Here is an 11,434-nt window from a genome sequence, read left to right on the forward strand (position 1 = left end):
CACTGTGAGGTGTTAAGAGAGAGGTAGAGAGACAGAGAGGGAGTCGATTCCGGGCGCCAACTAGCCTATCACTTATAATTAAACCTTTAAATTGACGGAAACTCGAATAAAATCATAGAAAACGAGAAGATTGAGTTTATAAGTGAACCTAAAAATTAATTAGAAGTTACGAAAGACACAGTAGAGTGTTTATAATGATACTGAAGACTGAACGAGTGAAAGGGTTAGCCTATCATTCACAATTAAACCATAAATTAATGAAAACTCGAATAAAATCATAGAGAACGAGTTAACCAATATCTTCACTCCTTCATCTCCTATTCTGTCCACCTCCCCAATGCAAGAGTCTACCAGTATATTCACTCTTTCACCACTATTCTGTCCACCTCCCCAATGCAAGAGTCAACCAGTATATTCACTCTTTCACCACTATTCTGTCCACCTCCCCAATGCAAGAGTCAACCAGTATATTCACTCTTTCACCACTATTCTGTCCACCTCCGCAATGCAAGAGTCAACCAGTATATTCACTCTTTCACCACTATTCCGTCCACCTCCGCAATGCAAGAGTCAAGCAGTATATTCAGTCTTTCACCATCTATTCCATCCACCTCCCTAATCAGTGTCTATCTGGCTGCGGTACATAAGCATGTACAAAGGAATATTTCTAAGATAAGGGTGTGATAGGCTAACCTAACACACACACACAACAATTGGTTCTACTTCAAATTAATTTACTGTCTAACAATCTGTCTGTGATATATATGCACTGCCAAGAGCTTGTATATAGACTATGCTAACCTAACCTAACACACATACAATAAAATAAACAAATGTCATAGGATACATTTTTTATTTACAGATAAAGTATATTTACAACACCACACAATGATAAACATGAATACGATGGCTCAATCTATATATACATGGACTCTTGCAACCAAAACATCATGATATTTCCTGCACCAATGACAGCGCAGGAAACAAATGAAAACACTAATGCATGACATGATAATAATAATAGTAATAATAATAATAATAGTAATAATAATAATAACAATAATAATAATAATAATAATAATAATAATAATAATAATAATAATAATAATAATACTAAGCTTAGCATGAGCAATGACAATGATTATAATTGAACCAGCGTTGGCAGATTTTATGATGAAATGTTGTTACAAGGTATTATAGGCCTGTACCATCACCAGTTCATTAATATATCATACTGTAGCTTTAACAGAACTATTTTTATTAGGATGTAGACCTTCATTGCTCATGTTTGTGGCAAACTTTTTATCAAACAGAAAACATAGGGTTAGATATGATGATATTATTTCTGATTATGATATGATAACATGTGGAGTACCTCAGGGGACACGTCTTGGTCCCATTATTTTCTTGGCTGTTATTAACAGACTATGCAGAAATTCCCCAATTCATGTCAAATATGTTGATGATTTAACTATAATGGAAATAGTAGATGTAGAAATACAGTAACTTTCACAATGCAAAATACCTTGGATAAATTAGCTCGGGATTGTGAAGTTATTAAGATGTGCCCAAACCCCCTTAAATGTGAAGTAATGATTGTGTGCCCACCCAAAAGACCTATCGTCTTCCCACTACTTAAATTAAATGGATACGAACTCCCGATAGTACACTCTTGCAAGCTACTTGGGGTTCACATTAATTCAGATCTTACTTGGAACGATCATATCACTCACATTGTCAGTAGAGCTAGCAGTCTCCTTTTTATCCTATATCGAGCAAGACAATTTTCTTTTAGTCCAAATGTAATGTTCATACTATACACATGGTACATAAGAACTGTCCTAGAATATGCTGCACCTGTATGGCACCCAGGTCTCACGCGTGCACAGCATAATTCACTTGAAAAACTTCAAAAGCGTTGCTTTAGAATCATATTGGGTGAGGCCTATCTGAACTACAACCATGCATTGCAATTACTTGGTACAGAATCATTACACAAGCGACGAGAAGCAGCAACAATAAATTTTGGACGGGGACTGCTCAACTCACCCGAGCTCAGAAATATGTTGCCACAGACCTTGCATGATGTCCATGGTAGGGAAACAAGGAGAGGTAAGGAGAGGTAGTCAACTCTTGCAGTCAGTAAGGTGTAGGACCTCAAGATACCAGAACTCTCCAATACCATATATTGTCTCTAAACTCAATGCCTTGTAAATACCTATGTACATGTTTTATATTTATTTTAGCAGCTTCTTGAGCTTATTTTACCTTTCATGTAGCTACCTAAATAGATACGCACTTGTTGTAAATCAAGACATGACGTTTTATAAATGACTTTGTAAAGCTTTCTTGATCAATAAACCATCAATTATTATTATTATTATTATTATATAGGCTCTTTTTGAGGAGGCAGAGGCCAAGAGAAGGAGAGAGAGAAAGGTGTTAGGCAAGAAACAAAACAATAATGTCACTTCATCTCACCTCTATCTCTCTACACCTCTCTAACTTGTCTACATTTCTCATTATAAATATTTTTGAAAGTTTACGCTGGGAGAGAGACAGGAATAATGTCACTTCATCTCACCTCTCTCTCTCTCTTCACCTCCCTAACTTGTCTAAATGTCTCACTGTTGATATTTTTAGAGGTTCAGGGGAGACAAAAGGTGATATGAGGTGTTATGACAGAAAATACATAGGAATATTCTCACTTCATCTCACCTCTCTCTCTTAACCTCCTTCCTAACTTGTCTAAATGCATTGTACATATTTTTTTAGAGGTTCAGGAGAGAGACAGAGGTGATGCGAGGTGAAAAAAGTCGGTAACAAACACATTAACACTGCCAAAATTTTTCTCATGTCCCCCTGGTAACAAGACTTTCTACTTCTCATTTATTTTCACCCCTATTCTGTCCTTTAAATATGTAATAAGTCTTTTTTTGAAGTATCGCCTTTCAAACTAACACTGGCAAACTTGTTAGAATGGCCTCCTATTCTGTCTACCTCACTAGTACAAGAGTTAACCAGTATCTTCACAAGACTTTCTATATATTTTCATCCTTATTCTGTCCTTTCAACATGTAATAAATAATCTTTCAAGTATAATCTTTCAAGCTAACAATGCCAAACTTTTAAGAATCCTCTCCTATTCTGTCCACCCCACTAGTGCAAGAGCTAAACAGTACCTCCACTTTTTCAACCCCTTCACTGTTACACTCTAAAGTCTGCCAGTTTGTATTTCCTATGACAATTTCTCTTTATTCTCATCCCTATTCTGTCCACCTCACTAGTGCAAGAGCCAGGCAGTATTGTCATTGTTTCACCCCTTCAATAAAACTACCCATTTCTATATGAGTCCAGCAATCACAAACACAGGACAGCCCAAACAATAATAAACAGAACCATAAAAACCTTAAGAATATGGCTACTTTCAAATAAAAAAAACACCAATAAAATAAATAAAATAAACAAACAATAAAGAAAAAACAAGTTAGTCAGTTTGTGGGAGTTTTGTGGGTGAGTTAAGTTAAGGTATCTAAGTGTTAATGAAGGGATGTTGGTTTGTAGCTTGTTGTGAAAATAATGTTTGGGAGGGAGACACCAAAACCAGAGACACAGAGAGACAGAAACAAGCAGGAACACCCCTGGACAGTTAGTGCCCCCCTTAGGAACACCCCCGAGCCCCCAAAACCTTATGCAAGTGAACCAAAGCTGTGTGTACAAGGCTGACAACACTTTATTGATCAAGAAGCTAAAAAATAAAGAAAAAAGTGATGAGCACAGCCACAAACACCACACCTGCTGCACTTCCTTTCCCCAGTGTGGGTGAGCATGTGTGTCAAGATCACATTTCAGGATAAACCTTTGAGCCAGTCACCACACCACACCACACCACACCCACAAGTCACTGGTGGTATTGCCAGCTGGTTTGTGGCAGTAGTCTTGTGGCCAGTCACCACACCACACCACACCACACCCACAAGTCACTGGTGGTATTGCCAGCTGGTTTGTGGCAGTAGTCTTGTGGCCAGCAGACCTTCCTGTGTAAGCTGAACGGCTGGCATTGTTGTTGTTTACTTGTGTGTTTAACCGTGGTGGTCTGTATCCCCGGGGCTGCCTGGTGCTGCGTGGGGTCTTCCAGCAGCAGTGGATGCAGCATCCCTCGGCCACTTCTTCCTCGGGCGGGTCTTGTACTTCTGTTGAGGTCTTTGCCACGTGCCTGCACACCACCCCTGGCTTTTCTGCAAGCTGCCTCTTCATCTTTCTGGCCTTTATTTTCTTGTCTTTGTCCTCATCTGTGGTGCCAAGGCTTCGGCCGGGGCTCGGCCCCTCCCTGCCGGTCTCCCGCCCGGCCGGCCGGCCGCTGCCTGCGCTGCGCCTTGCTGTCATTCTGTCTGTTTTCTTGAGGAGGTTCCTTGTGTGGTTTTGGTCTTGCAGGAAGCTTGTTATCTGCCAGATTTCTTCTCTTTGATGGGTGATCCTCTGCTGCAGCTTCTCTCACTGGTGTCACACCGGTGTCCGTCGGTGACCATGTTGTTCTTGGTCACTTTTTAGGTCGTGATGTTTTGTAGTTTTGTGCCTTTCAGCTCTACTGAGGCCGGAGTCACCGGGGACTGCAACATCTATGATTTTGCCTGTTTTCTCTTCTTCTTTCCAGTGTGGGTGAGGATGTGTCTGTCAAGGGAACCCTTCTGGGTAAACCCTTTCCCACACTCCAGGCACTGGAACTTTCTCTCCCCAGTGTGGGTGAGGATGTGTCTGTCAAGGGAACCCTTCTGGGTAAACCCTTTCCCACACTCCAGGCACTGGAACTTTCTCTCCCCAGTGTGGGTGAGGATGTGTCTGTTAAGATGACTTTTGTGGGTAAATCTTTTCCCACACTCCAGGCACTGGAACTTTCTCTCCCCAGTGTGGGTGAGGATGTGTCTGTCAAGATTACTTTTCTGGGTAAATCTTTTGCCACACTCCAGGCACTGGAACTTTCTCTCCCCAGTGTGGGTGAGGATGTGTTTGTTAAGATTACTTTTGTGGGTAAATCTTTTGCCACACTCCAGGCACTGGAACTTTCTCTCCCCAGTGTGGGTGAGGATGTGTGTGTTAAGATGACTTTTGTGGGTAAATCTTTTCCCACACTCCAGGCACTGGAACTTTCTCTCCCCAGTGTGGGTGAGGATGTGTCTGTCAAGATCACTTTTCTGGGTAAATCTTTTGCCACACTCCAGGCACTGGAACTTTCTCTCCCCAGTGTGGGTGAGGATGTGTTTGTTAAGATTACTTTTGTGGGTAAATCTTTTGCCACACTCCAGGCACTGGAACTTTCTCTCCCCAGTGTGGGTGAGGATGTGTTTGTTAAGATTACTTTTGTGGGTAAATCTTTTGCCACACTCCAGGCACTGGAACTTTCTCTCCCCAGTGTGGGTGAGGATGTGTGTGTTAAGATTACTTTTGGTGATAAATCTTTTTCCACACTCCAGGCACTGGAACTTTCTCTTCCCAGTGTGGGTGAGGATGTGTGTGTTAAGATAACTTTTGTGGATAAATCTTTTGCCACACTCCAGGCACTGGAACTTTCTCTCCCCAGTGTGGGTGAGGATGTGTGTGTTAAGATAACTTTTGTGGATAAATCTTTTGCCACACTCCAGGCACTGGAACTTTCTCTCCCCAGTGTGGGTGAGGATGTGTTTCTTAAGGGAACTTTTCTCAATAAATCTTTTGCCACACTCCAGGCACTGGAACTTTCTCTCCCCAGTGTGGGTGAGGATGTGTGAGGCAAGATGACTCTTCCGGACAAATGTCTTCCCGCAGAGGTCACACTTGTGGTTCCTGCCACCAGTGTGGGTGGCAGTGTGTTCAGCGGGGCCACTCCTGCCTCTCAGCCTTGTCTTGCTGGCATGGGAGAGGACGTGTCTGGCAATGGCAGCCTTGGTGGAGCACACTTTGCCGCAGTGGTCACAAGTGTAGGTCCTCACGCCCAGGGTCGCCCGCTGCTCCAGGCTGTTCCTGCTGCCACTGCTGCTGCTGCTGCTGCTGCTGCTGCTGCTGCTGTTTCCTGGCCTTGCACCCTCCATTGCAACGCTGCTCCTGGCTGCGTCCGGTCCTGCAGGAAGCCTGGGGCTGCAGGAGAGATGCACGGAGGGAGTCCTGTCACTGGCACCTGCAACAGAGGAGGCCGTCACCACACAGGCAGCGAGGGGCTTCCTGCCTCAGCCTAACACACAGCCTGCACAGACAAGATACACCTGGCACCTGCAACAGAGGAGGCCGTCACCACACAGGCAGCGAGGGGCTTCCTGGCTCAGCCTAACACACAGCCTGCACAGACAAGATACACCTGGCACCTGCAACAGAGGAGGCCGTCACCACACAGGCAGCGAGGGGCTTCCTGCCTCAGCCTAACACACAGCCTGCACAGACAAGATACACCTGGCACCTGCAACAGAGGAGGCCGTCACCACACAGGCAGCGAGGGGCTTCCTGCCTCAGCCTCAGCCTAACACACAGCCTGCACAGACAAGATACACCTGGCACCTGCAACAGAGGAGGCCGTCACCACACAGGCAGCGAGGGGCTTCCTGCCTCAGCCTCAGCCTAACACACAGCCTGCACAGACAAGATACACCTGCCACCTGCAACAGAGGAGGCCGTCACCACACAGGCAGCGAGGGGCTTCCTGCCTCAGCCTCAGCCTAACACACAGCCTGCACAGACAAGATACACCTGCCACCTGCAACAGAGGAGGCCGTCACCACACAGGCAGCGAGGGGCTTCCTGCCTCAGCCTCAGCCTAACACACAGCCTGCACAGACAAGATACACCTGGCACCTGCAACAGAGGAGGCCGTCACCACACAGGCAGCGAGGGGCTTCCTGCCTCAGCCTCAGCCTAACACACAGCCTGCACAGACAAGATACACCTGGCACCTGCAACAGAGGAGGCCGTCACCACACAGGCAGCGAGGGGCTTCCTGCCTCAGCCTCAGCCTAACACACAGCCTGCACAGACAAGATACACCTGCCACCTGCAACAGAGGAATTTGGAGTTTGGAAAAAGTAACACAAGGTGTGGCTGTAACTATAAGATGGGAAATGAAACAATAAATAAGACAACAAGAGGAAAAGATCTGGGAGTGATTTTGTCAAAGAATTTATCACCAGAAAAACGTATTAACAAGATAACAGGTGCAACGCTCAGCCTACTAACAAACACAACACTTGCCTTTGCTCATCTGGATACACAAACCACCACCAAATACAAATATTCATCACTTTCAAAACAAACAAACAAACAAACAAACAAACAAACAAACAACAAACCAATTGACCACTTCTCCCTTCTTCCCTCTCAGCCTCACCTTGCGGCTCGTCTGCTGCCTGTGGCCCTGTGGGCGTGCAGGGAGTGTGGCAGTGTGGGCACGTGCCTGCTTGCCTTGGGCTGGGAGCACAGCAAAGTACGCGGTCCTTCCTCTCTTTCTCTCAGCCTCTCCTTACTGCTCGTCTGCTGCCTGTGGGCGTGCAGGGAGTGTGTGGGCGTGCCTGCTTGTCTTAGGAGTGAGAGCAGAGAAGTGAGAGCAGAGAATTGTTTGTGTACAGTAATTCTCTCTCTCTCTCTGCCCGGTGCCCGCGAGAATCTTGCCTTGTTTTTCTACTTTTCTAACGGCACTCTAAACTTTCTTTTTTTTTTATTGCTTCTTAATTTTGTTTTGTTCTTTGTCCCTTGTTGGTAAAACTGAAGGGTAGGACCTCCTGTCTATTCATTAAAAACACATTGCAACAAATAAACAAATGAATCTGTAAGAATACATGAAATAAGAAAGAGAAGAAAACAGACACACAGACAATACAGAAAACAGTGAGAAGAAAGAGAAGGAACAAACAAAGAATTTAGAAGAAGAAGAGAAGAAAACAGACACTCACACAACACACATAAAAGGAAAACACACACACACACACACACACACACACACAGTAAACAACCAATGAAGGCCCCCAGACACTGACGTAGGTTTGGGCAGGTAGTGAGCATTGTGGTGCCGGTGGAGCAGTGTGTGCAGGATGTGTTGCACTGTCAGCCGCACCTCCGCATCGCTGGACATGCTCAAACGCATCAGCCGCACCAGGAACGACTGTGCGACTGTCTTGCTGTACTGTTCCCTGGTGTATCTGGTCCCCACCTGTGTGTTTGAGGGCGTTAGGTTAGGTTAGGTTATTGCAAAACTCAATAAAGTCTCTTGTTGTGGTTATATAACGATATATATAACATTACCTCACCTTGCTTCAAAAACACGAAAATAGGAAAATTATATGAGAGAGAGAGAGAGAGAGAGAGAGAGAGAGAGAGAGAGAGAGAGAGAGAGAGAGAGTTCTGAGCCAATACCTACGATATATATATTAGTGTGCGTCATTTTATTAGTGTTAGGCCTGTTTGTTAACTTAATTTTGCTGGCCCCACACTTGCATCTAATAGCTTCATATATCACAACGCACATTACAACACCCCTCACACACGTCTTATACAACACCTCCTTCCCAAAACTCCTTAAAATCTGTCGTGTTAGCGCAAGCATCCTGCATCTAGCCTGACACCCCCCCATAACTATCGCCAGCATCATTACACAATTCCCAAACCCCAAAATTATCACACCAACACACACCAAAACTTCCCCAAAACACACTCAAACCACTGCAACACAAATGTACGCGCGCGCCTACGTTTTATAAACACACACACACACACACACACACACACACACACACACACTGCATAAGCATATGTACAACGAAAGACAAGGCAACACACACACACACACACACACACACACACACACACACACACACACACACACACACACACACACACTGCATAAGCATATGTACAACGAAAGACAAGGCAACACACACACACACACACACACACACACACACACACACACACACACACACACACACACACACACACATACACACACACACACACACACACTGCATAAGCATATGTACAACGAAAGACAAGGCAACACACACACACACACACACACCAGAAACACCTAGAAACACATTTTTCCTCCCCAAAAACATCCAGAAGCACAATTTTTCTCCCCAAAAACACCTAGAAACACAATTTTCCTCCCCAAAAACACCCAGAAACAATTTTACTCCCCAAAAACATCTAGAAACACAATTATCCTCCCCAAGAACACCTAGAAGCACAATTTTCCTCCCCAAAAACACCCAGAAACACAATTTTCCTCCCCAAAAACACCTAGAAACACTATTTTCCTCCCCAAAAACACCCAGAAACACAATTTTACTCCCCCAAAACACCTAGAAGAACATTTTTCCTCCCTCCAAGAACACCTACAAACACAATTTTCCTTCCCAAAACATCTAGCACAATTTTCCTCCCCAAAAACACCTAGAAACACAAATTTTCCTGCCCAATAACATCTAGCAACACTATTTTTCTCCTTTTAATACTCAAATAACACAAATTCGGCCCAGAACAGCTATTTCTGTTAACAGTACCCAAGAAAACACTGATTACCGGTCAGAAATAACTCAAAAACATTAATTTCTACGCAAAAAAAACACTGAAAAAACACGTGATTTCCTTTCAAAACACCCAAAAAACATAGATTTCTACCCAAACACTGAAAAACATGCGATTTCCTTTCAACACACCAAAAAACACACATTTCTAGTCAAAAACACTTAAATAACACTTAATTTCCTTTCAAAACACCCAAAAAACACACATTTCTACCCAAAAACACTGAAAAACATGCGATTTCCTTTCAAAACACCCAAAAAACACTTACTTCTACCCAGAAAACGCTGAAAAAACATATGATTTCCTTTCAAAACACAACAAAAAACACACATTTCTAGCCAAAAACACTTAAAAAAAACACATTCTCCTTTCAAAACACCCAAGAAACACTTACTTCTACACAAAACACCGAAATTCAAAACACCCGAAAAAGCACTCATTTCTACGCAAAAACACTGAAAAACATATAATTTGCTTCCAAAACACCCAAAAACACACACTTTTAGCCAAAAACACTTAAAAAACACTTCATTTCCTTACAAAACACCCTAAAAGCACTCATTTCTTCCAAAAAAACATCGAATAACACAGAATTTCCTTTCAAAACACCCCAAAAGAGACACACACCTACCCAAAGACAGCGAAAAAACAACAATTTCTACCCAAACAATCACCCAAACAATACATCACCACCACCACCACCACCACCACCACCACCACTACTACTACTACTACTACTACTACTACTACTACGTTTGCTTACCTTTAAAACGCTGGAAATTCAGTGAAAATATTGTCTTCTTAATATTTCCTCTTTTCCTTCTCGTCTTCCTCCTTCCCTTCCTTCTTCTTTTTCCTCCTTCTTCATTTCTCCTTCTTTCCTCCTCTTTCTATTCTTCTCTATGCATGAAAACAGCTGGAAAATATAGGAAATTACACTAAACACTGATGGAAGGGCACTGGGAGGTGGGAAGGTCCAGGTCCCGGTCCCCAGATGAAGGCGGCTGATGACGTCACGCCATATTTACGTGACGCGAATGATTTTGAAAATGACCCCTCGCAAAAATGGAGCTGGGCCGGAATGCTTTACATATTATGAAAGGGCATAATTTTAGATTAATTCTTGACATATAAAAATATTCCAAGCTTCAGTAATAATAAAGCTATATTTAAATAACTATATGAAAAAGTGTTCGAACAAACACGATAAAAAAAAACATTCCAAAGTCCACAAATCTCATTTCTCACGAACACAATACACTTTAAAAAATCGAAACTATTTTTACAAACAATCAGAAGTTAACCGGAAGCTGAAATAAATAAATAAATAATTTAAAAATGTCAACTTTTTGAGTGTTCAACGGGACTAAAATCCCTCTAAAAACCCACGTACTTCACTCAAAAGCATCACAACACATTTAAAAAACAATAAACGATTTTTTGAGCCCATAAAATCTTGCCTAGCGGCTGAAATAAAAAATCATGTTTGGCGGTATGAAAAATTTAACGGCAAACAGCAACACTTATTTACGCTGAAACAACCTCATAATCGACATGTTTCCCTTAACACTCGCACGCAAAACACTCAAAACACCACCAAATATTTTTACAAACCATAAAATCTTAGTTAAAAAGCCTAAATATATAAGTTAAGAAAATAGAAAAAATATTAGAACCGGGGGTAGACTCTGGCAATCCATCATGGCGGCCGCGGGAGGGCTGGGAGGGGGGTCAGATGAAAACAAAGTTGGCTATCTCTCTTTCCTTATTATTTCTGGTTGTTGTGAAGGTTATTTCTCTATTTTATGGATTAATTTCAGCTGTGTGTGTGTCTGTGTGTATATATATATATATGTGTGTGTGTGTGTATATATGTGTGTGTGTGTGTGTG

At 42.9% G+C, this 11,434-nt stretch overlaps 1 protein-coding gene across 2 annotated transcripts; it reads right to left on the reverse strand.

The window, feature by feature from the left end:
* Nucleotides 1-838: 838 nt before the first annotated feature.
* On the reverse strand, nt 839-10,817 carry LOC135097778 (gastrula zinc finger protein XlCGF57.1-like). Of its 2 annotated transcripts, XM_063999813.1 has the most exons (4): nt 10,307-10,817; nt 7,995-8,167; nt 7,349-7,498; nt 839-6,151 (listed from the first exon to the last, which is right to left on the reverse strand). In XM_063999813.1, the coding sequence occupies exon 4, from the start codon at nt 6,063-6,065 to the stop codon at nt 4,620-4,622; it is 1,446 nt and encodes a 481-aa protein (XP_063855883.1). In that variant the 5' UTR covers nt 6,066-6,151; nt 7,349-7,498; nt 7,995-8,167; nt 10,307-10,817; the 3' UTR covers nt 839-4,619. The 2 variants fall into 2 exon arrangements, with proteins under 2 accessions (XP_063855883.1, XP_063855882.1); XM_063999812.1 differs by lacking the exons at nt 7,995-8,167; nt 10,307-10,817 and having other exon boundaries at nt 7,349-7,955.
* Nucleotides 10,818-11,434: the final 617 nt, after the last annotated feature.

Source organism: Scylla paramamosain, unplaced genomic scaffold, assembly GCF_035594125.1.
Source record: "Scylla paramamosain isolate STU-SP2022 unplaced genomic scaffold, ASM3559412v1 Contig31, whole genome shotgun sequence".
Lineage (NCBI taxonomy): Eukaryota > Metazoa > Arthropoda > Malacostraca > Decapoda > Portunidae > Scylla > Scylla paramamosain.

Bases quoted from the DNA above. Each gene is read 5' to 3' on its own strand.
- LOC135097778 (XM_063999813.1), bottom strand. From the start codon at position 6,065: ATGGAGGGTGCAAGGCCAGGAAACAGCAGCAGCAGCAGCAGCAGCAGC.